General features: G+C 41.7%; 1 protein-coding gene across 2 annotated transcripts in view; it reads right to left on the bottom strand.

Moving 5' to 3' along the window:
* Positions 1-357: 357 nt before the first annotated feature.
* KDM4A (lysine demethylase 4A) overlaps positions 358-16,420 on the bottom strand; it is a 28,189-nt gene continuing 12,126 nt past the window's right edge. For both annotated transcript variants that reach the window (XM_067301070.1, XM_067301071.1), the window contains 11 exons: positions 15,816-15,936; positions 15,044-15,222; positions 12,605-12,809; positions 12,161-12,237; positions 11,363-11,418; positions 10,160-10,268; positions 7,782-7,970; positions 6,901-7,071; positions 6,260-6,379; positions 5,044-5,136; positions 358-4,059 (listed from right to left, as the gene is read on the bottom strand). In XM_067301070.1, coding sequence (XP_067157171.1) covers positions 3,919-4,059; positions 5,044-5,136; positions 6,260-6,379; positions 6,901-7,071; positions 7,782-7,970; positions 10,160-10,268; positions 11,363-11,418; positions 12,161-12,237; positions 12,605-12,809; positions 15,044-15,222; positions 15,816-15,936 — 1,461 coding nt within the window. In that variant the 3' untranslated portion in view covers positions 358-3,918. The remainder of the gene's footprint in view (positions 4,060-5,043; positions 5,137-6,259; positions 6,380-6,900; positions 7,072-7,781; positions 7,971-10,159; positions 10,269-11,362; positions 11,419-12,160; positions 12,238-12,604; positions 12,810-15,043; positions 15,223-15,815; positions 15,937-16,420) is intronic.

Raw genomic sequence — 16,420 nt, 5'->3', positions numbered from 1 at the left:
GCTATTTGATTCTGCATCCAGGAAGATTTTCTGATGACTCCTCCTCTGGCACTACTGCTGTCTCTCAAAAACAGAAGGAGCTTAAGGCAACTCAGCTCTTTATGCAGGTGTCTCAGTTCTGTACTTCAATTAGGAAGGATGAATCTGTGCCTCTGCCCTTGTTCTAGTTTAACAGCCACACTGGACTGAGTCCTTAAATAACAGAACACCACTCAGCCTCTCTGAAAGATGCCTGAGAACTTACTGGATAAGCATTAAGGACATGAGTATCAGAAGAGAAAAATGCTAACAGAAAAATTACAAGCACAATGAGAATTTCCAAGTCACATTGTTTGAGATCTGAAATTAGTCTAGAGATTGTCCATTTTGAAATTAGATTTATTACTTGATCAAACTGAAAACAATATACAGGCTACCAGAGTCTTGTTTTCATCCCATGTTTGCATTAAAAAAAAACAAAAACAAAAAAAACCCAAGCACAACTGCAGGTATGTCAGACAACAGGAGCCCAATTAGAAAATGGAAGAGCAGAGATGCATGGAAGCTTTGGAATAGGTGATCAGTTGGCGGGCCACGCTCCTCAAACAGTGCAGAAACAGTTCAACCTCAGCTCGAAAAACTGGGGAGAGAGAAAAGGAGCAAAGAGAGTAGGTTCTATTACTGAAGGTACTGTCTCTGGTCATCTGAGGGGTCTGCTGATGGAGCAAGAGGTCTCCTAGAAGCCCAGCCACAGGCAGAAACATTACTGCAATCAGGTGCTTTACAAAGAAGATAGTCACCTTTTTAAACCTTATAAAAAGTAATCACTGGCTTGCCAACCTCATCCTGAATTAAGGGCAAGCCACTATTTGTTTATAATAAAAATGCCTTTTATGGGTCCAACTTGAACCAGCCACAAATAGAAATTTCATGAAGAGTGAGGCGAGGAAGTTGTTGCCTGCAACATCACAAGCAATGGATCTAACAAGGGGCCAGCAGAGTTCCCACAGGGTGTATTGAGCACGACCTCCTAATGAACACATTCAAGAAGCACCTGCCCAGCTGATATTCCAGCAGCACCTTCCCCTCACTGGAATGATTCTGTAACAGGGATAAATACACTTCCCAAGACACACCACTGAAGAAAACTGCTATCAGTCAAGATCTATTAGTCTGGGTAATTCAAAGCGTATGTATCTTTGAGATAGCTGCTCTATAAAGAGCTTTTATTGCTAACTGTTATAACACTTCAAGCCATAAAACCCATGATTTTTGATAAGTCAAATACTATAGATCCCAAAGTCAGGGTCTCCAATTTTGTTTTAAGTTCATGAATATAAGCCAATACGCAGTTCAATCACTGCACTGGGATAAAGTATGCTTGCATTTAAATTGCGTGGCATGAGAAGTGACAAGAAAATTGGGAAGGCCCTTTGTTTTTGAGCGCAGGATGGCAGCAGTTTCCAACACAGTGCAGCCAACTGACAAGAGCATGAGTTTGGAGTCTGCAGAAAACACAGCAGAACAAAACTCCCGTTCCAGAACAAACACCAGGCACAGAAGCTCTTGCGGGGGGGGAACTGTACTGTAAGAGGTGCGTAGCAAAAACTTGCTGCAGCTGAAACATTTCAAACCAATTCAGCTGCTTTGCACTAGGTCATCATTTTAGGACAATGTTGTTTAGAGCCAGGTGCTTGCAGCACAAGTAGCATACAGCACCTAGGAGGGAACAGTCCATTTAAGTTATACAGCAGCCTGTCAAGAAAGTCTGAACACCAACAACTTTTCTCCCTGGAGGGAAAACAGGAGATGATGCAAAGACTGTTTTTCAGTAATATGCAGGGTAGTGTTCAGCCTAAGTGAAGTAATAGCAGAATCTAAGATATGCTGAAGGAATAGAGGCAAATTTGTGCAGACACTGCAAGCTTTTCTTCACATTCGCTACCAGCACATCACTCCAGAGAGGCTTACATACAGACTAAGACATCAAAGTGCAATTCTGTTCTCATTGCCTGGACTGAGCACCTGCAGCTACTAAGCTCTGGCCTTCCCAGATCCTAGTTTTATCAAGTCAACTACTTCACCCATTAAAAAGTGATTAATACCCTGAGAACAACCAGTAACTATGGATATGGGAAAACATACAAAGGAAAGCCACTATCTCCTTCCAGAAGCTCCTCAAGCCTTCCAATACTGATGAAGAAGGTATTCTGCCTCAAACCTTGGACAGAACAAGAACTCTATGCAAAACAGCAGTTGTGCAAATCTGCTACTCATATCAGCCTCCTGACCCTATAAAAATGTAGGGATAAGTGAGATTTTCTTTAAAAAAGTTGTAGTTTATTACTTTTCTGATCAAGAGTTGTATCACTACACAATACTACATTTTATTGCTAATCACAAACTGATGCACCGGGGTTTCAGAATAGTTTGGTTTATAGCGTTCTTATGTAACAAAGGAAAAAAGTTACAAATCCAGATTTTGCAGACACATTGCCATGTCCCTGTAGAGCAGGGATGCATTAGGTCTGTTTCACCAGAAGATTCTCCTCTCAAACTGCTTTTGGAGAACACATAACCTTTTTTTTCTCCAGCAGGAAAATCACCCAGTCATTTCATGCAAAGGAAGGCAGCCAATCTGCTCCACAGCCTAAAATCCCTTTCCTAAGGAATGGGAAGGGAACACATGTTTACATGGCTCCTGCTGTGGTGTGATAATGCTTAAACTAACAGGAGCAAGTTGGCACATCTTCAGGGTATATCTACTACCCAACTTAATTCAGCTTCCTATTGCTGGGATAGCAAATTCTCTCCAACACAACTGAGATGTGCCCTACTTACTCTCCATAAAAACACCGCAGTAACCTTTGCCAGACAGCAACATGGCAGCACTCCTGCTTCAGAAGGGCATTACACAGCCTTTCAGTAATACATACAGATCAGTGCATGCTGCATCTCTCTCAGAGCCAAATCTAGCTGTTGTAAGCAAAAGCCTGTGGCCACACAAAGGGCTGCCACAGAAGAGGTGTCACACTGCTTCAAATACTGCCGCCCTGTCATACCCAATACTGTGATGCTTGGATCTCAAGGAGGGAGAGTTAGGACTCTGTCCCTTTGGTCATTATTGCCTTAGTGGGGGGAGAACTAGAACGAAACTCTTTGGGAGCTGAATGCGTATTCTTGTTAGAAAGCTGCACTGCGCAGGGCTCCAGACAGATTTTGTTGATACCGAGGCACATACTATTACAGTTAAACTTATGAGTAAGTCAAAACAAGTATCAGAACAAAAACATTATGGAGGGTTAAATAATTTGTCCAATAGGATTCGATTTCACATTTCACCTGTTCACACAAGCACCTCCTGTCTGCTTGGACCTGAACAGCCTACAGCTCAACCCTCAGAAAGGAGGTGCTGAGAAACAAGAGGCTAAAGCTGCTTGAGACAAAAAGATGGATATAAATATAAAAAGAGGTTCAATGTCAAGCACCAGTAATACTGCCTGCTCAAGCCCAGGTGTGGCCACCAGGGAGACTCCCCAAATCAGGAACATTATTCAATTAAAACAATACATTTTGTACTATTCTGCAGCTGCCAAGATTCCTGGCTCCAACTCCCAGAAGAGTTTGCCACCTGTCAAAATTGTCTCTAATAAAAAAGCAAGACTGCTTGACGAGATGAAAGCAGCACCCCCAAGCTGGCTTATTCAGTAAGGACCCAACTTCAGACCAGGAGTCTGCAGGCATCAGCTTCAGCAAATGGGATCTGTTTCACTATCCAACAGCTGGCTTTCAGCTACTGCAGAGCATCAGCTTTTTAGCTTCCTTAAAAAAACAAAACAAAAACACCCTGGATTTGAAGCATCCAAATATGGCCTGTTGTACTGGAGCGTTTAAATCCTTGGGGATGTGGGCATCTTCCTCCTCTGCCACAGGCAGCGCTTACTCCATGATAGCCCGGTACAACGCAGGCTCAATGTAATCTTCCCGGTAGCGTGAATTGATCACTCTTTGTCTCTTCCTCTCTTGTCTGACCTCCTTCTCTGCAAAGATCTCTGTGAAGCGCATATCTGAAGCTATTGACTAAGAGGAAAAGCAGAATTAGTCACCAGAACACAGATCAAATCCCTGCCCCCACATCCTCCCACTGCAGGAAAGAAAGGATTGGTTTGGGGTGCTTGGACACATTCAGCCTTCTTCAAAAACTGATCTTTTGGGTTTCTGCACCCCACAGGAAGAGAAACATCTTAAAAATCTAGATTTAAAGGTCTGGGGGATAAGTTTAAGCGAACTGCAATCAGAGATCTAAAGAATCACAGGTTTCAATTTTATCTGAGTAGCTAATAAAAGCTCTCAGTCATTCAAGGAATCTAGTGCATTCTGGGCCTTACGGAGCACACATGTTTAAACCCCCAGTCACAGGAGTCCACTGTGATACACTCTTTTCTTAAACCTGTAATATTCTGTGTGCCTGCCAATAGGTTTTGCATTATGGTGTGCAGGATCATCTGGTAAAGTAAGATACCTGGCATGTGCTCCATAGTACATATTTCATAGTGAGATGCATAAAGCACTGGAAGAGGGACCTAGACAGGTTGTGGGATCTCCATCCTTGCAGATAAGCAAAGCTTGACTGGACAGGGCCCTGAGCAGCCCCATCTGACTTTGAAAGTTAGTGCTGCTTTGAGCAGGGGATTGGACTAGAAACCCACAGACGTTCCTTCCTACCTAAATTACTTTATGATTTAAAGATGGCCAGCTCCCTTAATGTCACCCTGTAAGGAGCTTTTCAGAACAAAGGATAAGGCAAGCAACTGCAGGATGGGGCAGTGACAAACATCAACTCCATGGGAAGGGCTACACACCCCAGTCTTTGAAGGAGAATGAAGTCTCTCCAGGGTGAAAGATAACTTTGTTTTTGTAACCTGATCTAATACGAAGCTTCACAAAGACTTGCAGAGAGTATCAAATTGTAATCCTTTGCTGCTGTGTACTCCACTTGCTGTCCAAGGACAAACTACGTTAGAATGAATTTATTTAGGAGATGTTTGCACCTGCTTTACCTACCAGCCTTGACTTGACTCTCTTAGGAAGCTCCTCTTCAAGAGTGTACACATCATCCCTTTTCACCATCAACTGTGATCCATCTTCAAACTCCACCTGACAAAAAAAAATGGATTTTGTTCTGCCAACAGTCTCAGGAGTCAGACCCTGTCCACTGCTACCAGAATTTGCCTTTTCCTCCCTGTAGAGGCCTCTCCTGAAATCATCTTCTACCATTTGGGTTTTATAAGATACATACGCAGGTATGTATACTGCAACAAACTTTAACCAAAACCTTGCCAATCCCTTGGCAGTGAAAGCAGCCAAGCAAGTTTTGGCATATTCTTGTAACGTTTGACAAGCCAGCCTTTCCTGGGCCCTCCCTGGCTGGTCACTTTAATTTTGCTGTAATGTTTGTCCCTTTGGAAGTGTGCAAGGCACGGTGCATTCTGACTAAGCAGAAAAAATATCCCTTACTTTACAGTAGTTTAAACTACAGAAACTGAGTCTGCTGAAGAAAAGGCCAGTGATTTTCAGAAGCTGACACTTTCAAGTAGGTAGCCAGATTAAGCAGAATTGCAAGCAAACACTTTGCTGTTAATTCCAGTGAGTCTTACCAGCATCTGGCATTGCTGAAAACACTGGATCACTTACTCTCAGGCATTTAAGTTTGACCCTACTACAGCTCTGCTGGCTTTGAAAACAGCCCTGTTAACATGATCAGCTTGTTGTGAACCCTGAATTTCCAGACACCTGCTGGGCTCAAAGCCAGGAAAGGTAAAAGATGGATTAACTGCACAGAACAATTAAATGCGAGTATTGCTCAGTTTTTAAACAAGAACTGCCTGTAGCTTTTTGTCCAATGTAAAAGGCCTCAGACAAGGCAACATGGTGATGGCAGGTGCCTGTGTGTACACGATTACATAAACTGCCAGTCAGCCAGGGTCTTCTGCACCATGTTGCTCCATGATATGTCCCTTCCAAGATAAAGGATGTAATTCTCACTGCTGTAAGAATTCTCTCCTGTGCGATGCTCATCTTTCCCAAAGAACTACTAATCTCTATTCAACTTGGAAAGCAAACAGCAAGGCTTTAGACAAAAGACTATGATAATCCTGATGTGACAAATTCCCACAGGTCTTCTAAGCAGACCAGAAGCAAAGGCCTAGAGTCCTTCAGGCAGCTAAGGAAGATGAAATTACTGCAAAAGGCAGGGAAAAAAAAAAAGTCAGTTCTGTACCTGGTACATCTGGATGGCATGTGATGCAACAAACTTGGCTCCATAAACTTGTCCATCTGTCCATCTCACCTGCACAACCTCACCTTCATCAGGAGGACCTAACTGAAGACAGTCCCGACTCTGACAGCAAAAAGAAGTAAGTTGGGAGACAAGAAGTAAGGGTCAGCAGCTTCGTTATATGAAGATCAAGCAAATCAAGGGGGAATCTATGCCAGCTGAATGAAACACATCACACAGTGTCCCAACAATTATTCTATTCTACTGATGGAGAAACAAGTTAAGAAATATCTATTCATGTCATCTGCTTTTAAATTCTGAGGATGGGCATAGCTTCAAAGTACTTCATGCAGGAACAGTATGAAAGTACCAAAAAATTTTCCTTCTCACTTATCACTGTTAAGCAGGCAAAGATTAGCCGCACCCTCTGTTACACCTGTGCAACTGTCTTCCTATGTGCCCTCAGTTAACCTAAATCAGCCTCACGTTATACCCGCACAGCTAGCTTGCGGCATACCACAGCCACAACACAACACTAGGTTGAAACACTTACTAATTCTCCTAATGTGTCTGCTCTGGAGCAGGAGGAATTCACTTGCACCATGTGCCCTCTACTGGAGCCAGACTCCCACTGCATAACATACCACAATGTCCTCTGGATACAGGTTATCGCTGAAGGAGCCATCATCGAAGTTGACCTCGTAGAAAGTCTCCTTTGCAAGACTGACCACTTCACATTGATAGAAGCGACCATTCTTGTGCTTGCTGATGACTATCTGTCCAGGTGACAGATCCTGGAGCGCAGCCTTGGCTCGCTGAGAAGAGAAAAGCACTTGTTACATACTGACATGATAAAGAACATGTTGAGGCGCACAGCTCCACTGCTGGCAGACAAAGAAGGAAAGAATTTTAGCTCAGAGTGAATAATTGTACTCAGACTCCATCAGCAGCATTTTCAGAGAAGTTCTGCCTCTGGTATTTCAAATGCTTAAAACTACATCCATTAGCTGCAGCTGTCCAATCCTAAAGCACACTACTTAGTAAATTAAGCTCCCATTCTTCAGAGCAACTCGAGGCCTTTACAGTAAATATTTCTAAAGGACTGCTGTGGTTTTGATGGCTAAAAGGGCTACACGGGAACATTACAAACTAGGCAATCACCTAAGCATGGAAGTCCATGACAACTTATGCAGCCTGCTGGAGTCTCAGAACTAACTCCTGCACAATCTTATATTAAATATCACAATATAAAAACACTATTATTCCTCATTACAACAGCCACAGGAGGAAAGTAGCTCTCACAGTCCTCCTGTCCTGCAAACCAAAATACAAAGAACCTGTCCAAGATCACTCGGAACAGCAGCAAAGCTGAGGTTAGAATTCAAGACCAACATTATTAGATTATGCTGAACATTTTGAGAGAGTTAAGCCTTCAATGGAGTTTTAAAAGAATTGCACAATCTAAAGCTTTTCGGTTTCTCCAAGAAATTCCAACTTAAATGCTGGGAGTCGCACATCTACTCACCTCTGCCTGAGATGGAATCTTATGCCTGAAGCAGGTAATGAAGACAACAAATGGCCAGTCATCAGGCTGCATCATGACTCCTGCTGCTTGGGCACAGCTGACGTGAAAGGACGTGGGACACCGACCATGGGAGCACTGCACGCAGCAACCTGCAATTCTCTTTCTCCGTTTCTTGCAGAAGATGCATTTCTGTGGATGGGAAACCAGAGGTTACTGGTTGGCATTAGCATTCACCCTGCACAAAAGACTAGCTGGTTTAAGTTTGTGATACTGTGCCATCTGTGCTCAATGAGGGAGTTGCTACTTTTTGATCAAAAGAAGCACAAGACTTAATTCTAGCTTATGACAAGGCAAGGATTCACAAATTTAAAGTAACCCCATAAGATAAAAATATATGTTAAATATCTACCAGCTCAACATGCACAAAGCATGCAACCCCAGGACTCTAGTTAAGTCGGCCTACAGTGCTCGAGGGCCTTTCAGCACCTGGTTATTAAGTTACACAAAGACAAGCAACAAGATCAGTATCAAGGGCAAAGGATTTCCTTGACCCAGAGACAAAAATGGAAAAAACAGACCTGTATAGGTTAAAATTCTATCACTCTGCCCAGAAAGAGATTCATCCCTTTGGAGAAGGCTATCTTCTCAGAACTTACATGCCAGGAGGAGCCAAGGGATGCATCACAGAATTCTGCGACCAGACTGTTCTCTGCCTGTGTCATGGCTCCACTACATTGCTTTCCCAGTGACGGAGTGTGCATTCACACGCCTGCTGTCTGTTCTCCTACCAGCGACCCAATTACACTTGGGTCAGGCGTGATTAGGTGTTATTGGAAAAGGATACTATCTGTGATGCATTAGTATTTGCAAAGCAGTTAAAAGTAATTGGTCCTCAATACTGAGTTCTTAGAATAGTTAAATATAGATACTTTCTTACTGAAGACATTCACCCATTATACAAGTGTCTCACACATCCCGAAGCATCTCAGTGTTCAACAGCACTCAAAAAGGCAAGTCAAATAGGAGGGATTAGAAAATAACAAAGAACATAGAGATCACCATTACACCATTTTTGAAACCCAGCTTGCCACACATTGAAAACTGTGCCCACCTACAGGCTGATCATCTGAATAAACATATACTAGAACACAGAAAGGTTCAGAGAACAGCAAGAAATTGCATTTTTCCATACATAAAAAAGAGTAGATGAAGTTCTTCAGTCTGAGAAGAAGATGAATTGGGGCTGGAGGGATAAGAGAAGTCTACCAAATTCTGAATGGCCTGGAGAGGCACTTCTTATTCTAACATAAGAAATAGTAAGAAACTGGTGGGGGCCAGCCCAGAAAAAGCAGGAGGAGACAGTTCCTCAAACACAAAGTAACAGATCTGTGAAACTCCTTGCAAAAGCATAAATGGATTCAAGAAGTTTACTTAGGCTCAAGGAGATACCAGGGACTGGAGACTACAAAACAGACAAACCACAACAGGTTCTGAAAACATCCTGAGCCGGAAATTGCTGGGGAAAAAACAGTAAGATACATTATATTGTGCTTGCCCTCTTTTTACTTCTCCCTAAGTGCTCATTTTGGGCCATTCCTGGAGTCAGCATACTGAGTGAGACATTTAAACTGAATTTTCAGGAGTACTGCTTATAGATCAAAGATTACAGATTTAAACAGTTACTTTCTTCTCAGAAAGCTTCTGCAGGTTAGAACCAACCCTATTTTCATGTAAGCAAGAACAGTTTAAACTGGGGAAGAGGAAACAAACAGTGAAAAGCAGAGTTAAGCCTCTTTCTCACAGCTGCTTTTTTGATTTCCACACAATAAAGCAGCTACTGCAATTAGCAGCTAGAATAGCAGTATTGAATACCATCGGGGAAAAAGAAAACATTGTAAAACCTTATCTCATCTACTAAGGCCACTGAATTGGTTAACAGGAGGCATGATATGCAAATAGTTAATTACAGTAAAATTCCAAATAAAGTAGCAGCTTCACTGAATTCAAGATGGTAGAGGAGCTCTGGTCCATCTTCTTGAAAGTATTTAAGGATGTCTACACGCATAAGATACACAAGAGTTACTGCCATAAATATTTCTAATAGCTAGTTAAATTGTAATAAGATACAACACTGATTTCAAGAGTTGCTTAAACCTGGAGCTGGTACACTACTCAGGTAAGCGCAAAAAAGTAAAGTGAAGCTTTAGGGAGCATCAGTAACTGGGTCTAGCAAATACCTTTCTAACAACAGTGTTTGCATCTTCTCTGATCTCCATTGTACAGAAAAAGTAGTATAGTCTCTTCTTCAGGACCAAGACTCACAGACAGAATTAGCAAGATCAACAAAAGTCAACAGGCAAAGCACAGGTGTTCCTTACCAGTCTGAAACGTTGCAGGGGGATTTTGCCAACATCTACAGGACTGCGCTCTGCAATGTTCACAAATTTTGCCTCCAGTACAGCTACAGCACACATCACATGAACCCATCTACCAGGACAAGAAGGGGAAAAAAAAAAAAATGAATCCACACTGGGCCAACAGAGAATGCTTCTGAATTCTAAGTAAACACAGTTCTGATGAAGCTTGCCACATAAACAAACCAAGATGAATAGCCTCTGCTTCAGCACACAGAGGCTGAGAACCAGCAGTTTAATCTTCCTTCCTACCACTAGCAACGGGGCCCAAGTGGAGCAAAACCAAACAACAACAAAAATATACTTCATAATTTCAAGCTACTACTAGCAGCCTTAACAGAAGAGCAGTTTACTGTGACTTCTGCCAGATGCATACCTGCATCACAAAAGCCTGCCTGATACACTTACTCCCCCACAAGCCTGTCAGATAGTAACTGTTCGTTCACTACTGAATTAGTTTCAAGACAACGACCAAAGGGTTGAAGGTCCCATATGCTTTCCAAAAATTTTTCAGGCCAAGTTTCCCTACCTTACCTCATGGTGCTACAAGCGTGTACCTATGTATTTTGCATCAAGTAACTTCAGACAATCTATCACACCAAAGAGGGACACTGGACAGGCAGTGCTGCACAGTATACTTGCTGCAAAGCAACACTGAATTGGAAGATGTGCTGCTGCAAGCTGCAGTTGTCCTGTGTCCCCACCACAGGCCCATTTTTGGAGAAGTCAAAATCACCTGCGAGAAGTTCCTGAGAAATGTTATCGGGAGCCTTATTTTCATATGGTGGATTATACCTCTGTGCTTTGTACTTATAAAAGTACAAGAGCAAAACCAAAAAACTCTGCACTTTGTACTTAAAAAGGCAAAGCAATTAACAACTAGTGTGACCAGAATGGGAGCAAGGCATTACCTGAAGAGATAAAGATTGCTTTATGTCTCAGCATACAATATAAGCACCATGAACACACCCTTGAATGTAACCCCACTGATAACACTAAGTGTGAAAGGTGTTGCTGGTCACTCCATTACATCAAACGCAGACATTTGCTTTACTAGCCTAGCTTTAACTGCTTAGGCATTGAGCCTAGCATTCAACTAACTGCCAGGCTAACTAACTAACTGCTTAGGCATTGAGCCCTGAAGACCAATAAAGCTGGAACACTCACTTGTCATCATTGGCTCTCTGCAGTGCTCCTCCTCGTAATGAGCACAAACAGCAGTCCTGTCACAAGGAAGAAAGCATTAGCTGAAAGAATGAAGTCCAGAGTGGTGCACTTGTTTCAAAACTTCCTCCTCACAATGCACATCCAGAGGAAGAAAATCTTGTTTCATTGTCATGAGAGAAATAAACACTTGGCAGAGCTCTGCCCTGCAATTTCAACTGCTGCCACCTTTAGGAGAATGGATACAGACTCCAAGGCTGTCAAAGGTGAGCAGACCTGTCACCGAAGACTTGTACAATTTGCTCATTGTGGGTTCCTTTTACAAAGGAACACTTTATCTCCCTTGAGGATGTCTACAAGGATCTGGAACAAGCATAAGCAGATACAATTCAAAAGGTTAACCCCTTCTGTTGATCTACAGCCCATGCAAATGTTCAAAGGAATAATTTTGTTCTTGCCTTCTTCATGTGTTCACACCTTCCTGGTTACATGACAGAAGTTACTTTCTGCTCTAGAAATAGTAGCTGCCATATATTAAGAACAAAGGAGCAATTCTGATGTTCATGCAAGACACCATCGTCTCTACGGCTGGCCTGAGCTCAGCAGCTTTGTGCTAGGTAAAAGGATTTCATGACCACTAACTTAAAATAAGTCAAAATACAAGAGACTGACTCCTAAAACTTTCTCTGTGTTGTGTGCTTTTCACAACAGGGAATCAAAAATACAACAGTATGGAAATGGACTTTGTAGCAAATTCCCATATGCACCAGCTTCACCTATGAAGATCTAATGAGAAATTACCTCTTCTAAGGCATTCTCTGTACACCTGGAGCACATCCAGTCTTCAGTGGCCTTGTCAGGGGATACACCGTAACAACCTAGAACAGAAACATATCTCAGCAACGTATCTGTGGGTTGGACCAGGTGACATCCAGAGGTCCCTACCAACCCCAACTATTCTGTGATTCTGTGAAACAATGTTCACTTAAATGCAGACCCATTCCCCTAGAGTCCAGAAGTAACACATGAGTTGGAACTGACAGCCCTGGGGCTGGGTCCTGTGTACTTCAAGTTGTCCATCCAGCCGGCTAAATATTTCAAAGGCCAGCACTGCAAGCATTCACCATTCAGATAAGGGCTGAAATTAGTCTATTTGTAGATTAACAGATTGGTAGAGGCTTGTTATTTTGTACAGACTCACTACAGAGAACACTAGAATTTAGAGTTAAGTCTGGATGTACTCACTTGCATGAACACAGACATGGCAGTTCTTGCAGGTGATAAGTACACTGGTTCCATCCTCTTCCAAGTAAGGGGTTGAGAGATTGAGGTCAGTGCTGCAGCCAGTTGTAGTAAAGCACATTTCAGGAATTAGGGGCTTGGTTCGGATCTTTCCATCCACAGTGCTTGGAGCTACTCCAGAGTTTTGACTGTGGCCTCCACACTCTGCCTATAAGGTACAGACAGGAAATACTAGTTTTACAAGAAAAAGCCTTCTTCATATCAACTTTATTCCCCATTATTCCATACATAACTCCAGTCTAAAGAAAGAATGAAGGTGCTGAAAGATTCAGGAACTAGTAGGTTAGGTGAAAATAAAACTTGTTTACAAAATCCTCAGCTATTGCAACTTCAGAATGAAACTATTCTCTACTCAAATGGCTAGAAGTAAGGTGTGAACAGCATCCCTTTGATGAGCAGCAGGACACATACTAAACTGCATCTCCTTTGACAGAAGGTTCCCTCTCAGAAATCACCAGGCCCACTCCATGCACCACTGCAAACACCTCTGCTGCATCTCTGCCAACACTGCTCATTGATCTTACCTCAGTACTGGAGGATTACAATCACATGAATATGTATCTATTTTAATCCCCGTTATTGTTTCATGGTCTAGCTCTGAACCAGTCTAGCGGGTTTTGAAACTAATTTGTTCCTGGGAAATAGGTGGACTAAAAATGCAGTTTCCCAATGAAAGAGCAGGAGACTTTCAGGTTAATCTTTTATAACTTGTTACTCTAAACTAATGTCAAATTGACCATAAATTACATGTAAAGCTTACACAGATATACTTCCACTCAAGTTACCCTTCTTAACAGCTAAGTAGAAACCAATCTTTCTCTTTGAAAAAACGTCAAACTATCCTTTGTCCCTTATAGGCCACCAAAAAGTAGCTTGCTAATCTTTAAAAAAATATATTGTAAGCACAAAGTGCTTTAGTAGAATGAAGTTGTGCTGTCCCTCCTATAGTGCATCAAAAGCTAGGAAAAAAAAAAGCCCTGGTACAGGATCACAACTTGAACTGAACTGAAATGCTTCCAACAAGTCTTGTTTATTCAGATTCCTTAAAACATATCTACTTAACACTGAATACTGCATGTCAAGCAAAAAACTAAATGGCTGAGGAAATCTGTAACAAAGCAGAAGAAAACGAGACCTCTCTTCTTCTTCACATAAAGCAAAGAGAAGTACTTGCTCGGCATTTTGTGGAAATTTTCTACTTGAACGTCACTGAAGTGACTTCTCTTACTATAGACTTTCTGAAGTTGTAATGAAGACACTAACCACACCTCAGTTCTTGGAGCGGTTTCTGCTTTGCTGTGTGGTGTAGACAGACGTCTGAAAGCCTACAGCTAGCTTTCAACTTATAGCGTTTATAACTGAAAATGAAGCCAAAAGAATCTGAATTATTCTCAAATTGTCAACTGTATATGCTGTCAGTGCCAATGACATTCCTGTGTACTATGCAGCTTCTGTGTGGAATTTCCAGTCCTAACAAGGACATCCTCCCAGGTAGAAATACCAAAGTCAAACAGGAACTGTAATGGTTTTCATATAAGTTAGGAACCATATACAATGTAAAGCCTCAGTAAGAATTTGAAATTTTTATTTTCAGAACTAGGGTGAGTATGTTTCTAGAGCCACCATACTCACACAGTGATCTCAAATGAATCAAATATGCTTAGCTCACAAACTATCTGTAAGTTGCAGTTGGAACTTGCTGTCAGACAGCTATTCAAGCTATCTTGAAGTTATCTACCTCAGGCACAGCAAGAAGTTCAGCGTGGGATTCTTGCCTATGCATTTACTCAACATGACAAATAGGTTTTGCAGTCCATCCCAAGCTGTACATTTCCACAATTCCACTTTGTTAAAGCACATTTACATGTGCTACTACCCACATGAATGTACTCCAAGAGAAGACAGCATTCTACCTATGAAAAATGCCATCCATATAAACAATTTAACTCATTTTACTTAAGAGAAAGGTCTTCCTCTTTGCCACTTCCCCAAAAAACTTGTGCTTTGAGTGGACTTCAAATGTTTAAAGAAAAAAAAAAGGCTTAAAAAGTAAAGGTGTCAGTCTGAAAAAGAGAAATGGGATTTTATAATCAACTCCAGCAACATTCAAGCTCTGTTTTGTGGTTCTAGCAAAAGAACTTTCTACATATAAGCTTCTGTGGAACAGCTGAGTGAATCCTTGAGAACCACCAGGCAGTGCATACTGGGTATACAAAGAGGTTGACCAAATCATGCTCTCTTGGAACAATTCCTTGGGAAGACTGCGACATTGATAGGGCTTTTGCTAGCTAGCAAAATACAAAGTGACAGTTTTAAAACTAAACACCACAGCAGCAAGCTATTCAGTCATTTCTATAACATTAGCAGACCTGGGCTACATACCTGATATGTCTGAAAGAGCATACAAACAGCACAGTACGGAGACTGCTGAGCCATGGTCCTATTGTATTCTTTTTCAGCCTCAAAATTGGGTGGCCGATTCTGCCACAGCTGGCTAAGTGGTTTGGCCCAAGCTTCCGTCTCCTCAGCCTCTTCTTCAGGAGTTAGTTGCTCTGATGCCTCTGCAATAAGAGATCATTACTCAGTAACTTTATGTCCTTTTACAGATATCTTTCTTGCAGATAAAACCAAATAAAGCAAGAAGTTATGAATGGAGAAGACAGCAAGGCTACCAGAAATACAACTTACAAAAGGGTGATAGGAGGCAGTAACTGGGTCTCATCTTTAAGAGGCTTCTTCTACTAATCAAGCAACTGTGCTTGAGATTCAAGATAAGCCTACAGGGCGAGAAGAGTACCAACTCCAAAGCTTGCCAAGAGTAAGTCAGCCAAAGAATCTATTTTTTTAATGAATATTTACATCAATTATTGGAATGCTCTAAGGAAGACTCAACTGTGCGACAGTCTCTGGCATTGGTTTAATTTTCCTTTCAGAGTTGTGACTTGCCAGGGAATGGAACAGAACAAAAGGAAGACATCCTGAGAGAACAGTTTAACTACACAAACACAAAAATGAAGCAAGAACCTTGTCTAAGTTGTAGAGGTGTTACTTATCTAAATGACTGCCACTTATTGCCAGTTACTTAATGGAATAACCCACACTGTCTACAGAAGCTAAGGCTCTCAACAGTTTCCCCGAAGTGCACAACACTTACCATCATCACTAATGCAGTCTTTAACCAAGAGCGGGTGATGGCGTGGAAGCTTGCTCAATGGTTGGCGACGGCCCTTGGACTTTTTACTCTCCTTCATTGATCTTATGTACTCCTTTGCTACCTGGACAAGGAGAAGCAATTCAGTAGTCATATAAGCACATGTCCTTTTGACCTTTTTAAAAACTTACAATTAAAGAAACCTAAATGTAACCAAGTTTTTAAAAGAACTACTTGCACTGTTTTGCAAAGAGAAAACAGAGAGCAAAACTAAACAGTGTATTTTCATTGTTCATTTCTGTACTAGCACTGTTGAGCCATTTAGGATATAGACTTTGCACAAGTCCCAGTGTAGCTTTTTATGCAAGTCTGTTTATAAGAATGGTGTAAAAGACAAAAACAAAAAGAGACGAGTTGAACAGTTCAACTTAGAAGAGCTATAATAAGTCTCAAGCATTCTGGTAAAATGAGATACCAAATTAGAAAAAGAATTCCAAAGTCTGCTCAGGCACCTTGAACTAACAGGCTTATTTTAAATGGAAGAAAATTTCCACCCCATCTGCTTATTATTTGTGTTGATGTCCTTCCAGACAGGCTGGAAGGAGGAG

This window comes from Apteryx mantelli, chromosome 8 (assembly GCF_036417845.1).
Source record: "Apteryx mantelli isolate bAptMan1 chromosome 8, bAptMan1.hap1, whole genome shotgun sequence".
Taxonomy (NCBI): Eukaryota; Metazoa; Chordata; class Aves; order Apterygiformes; family Apterygidae; genus Apteryx; species Apteryx mantelli.
This window is presented reverse-complemented; position numbering and strand designations above follow the sequence as displayed.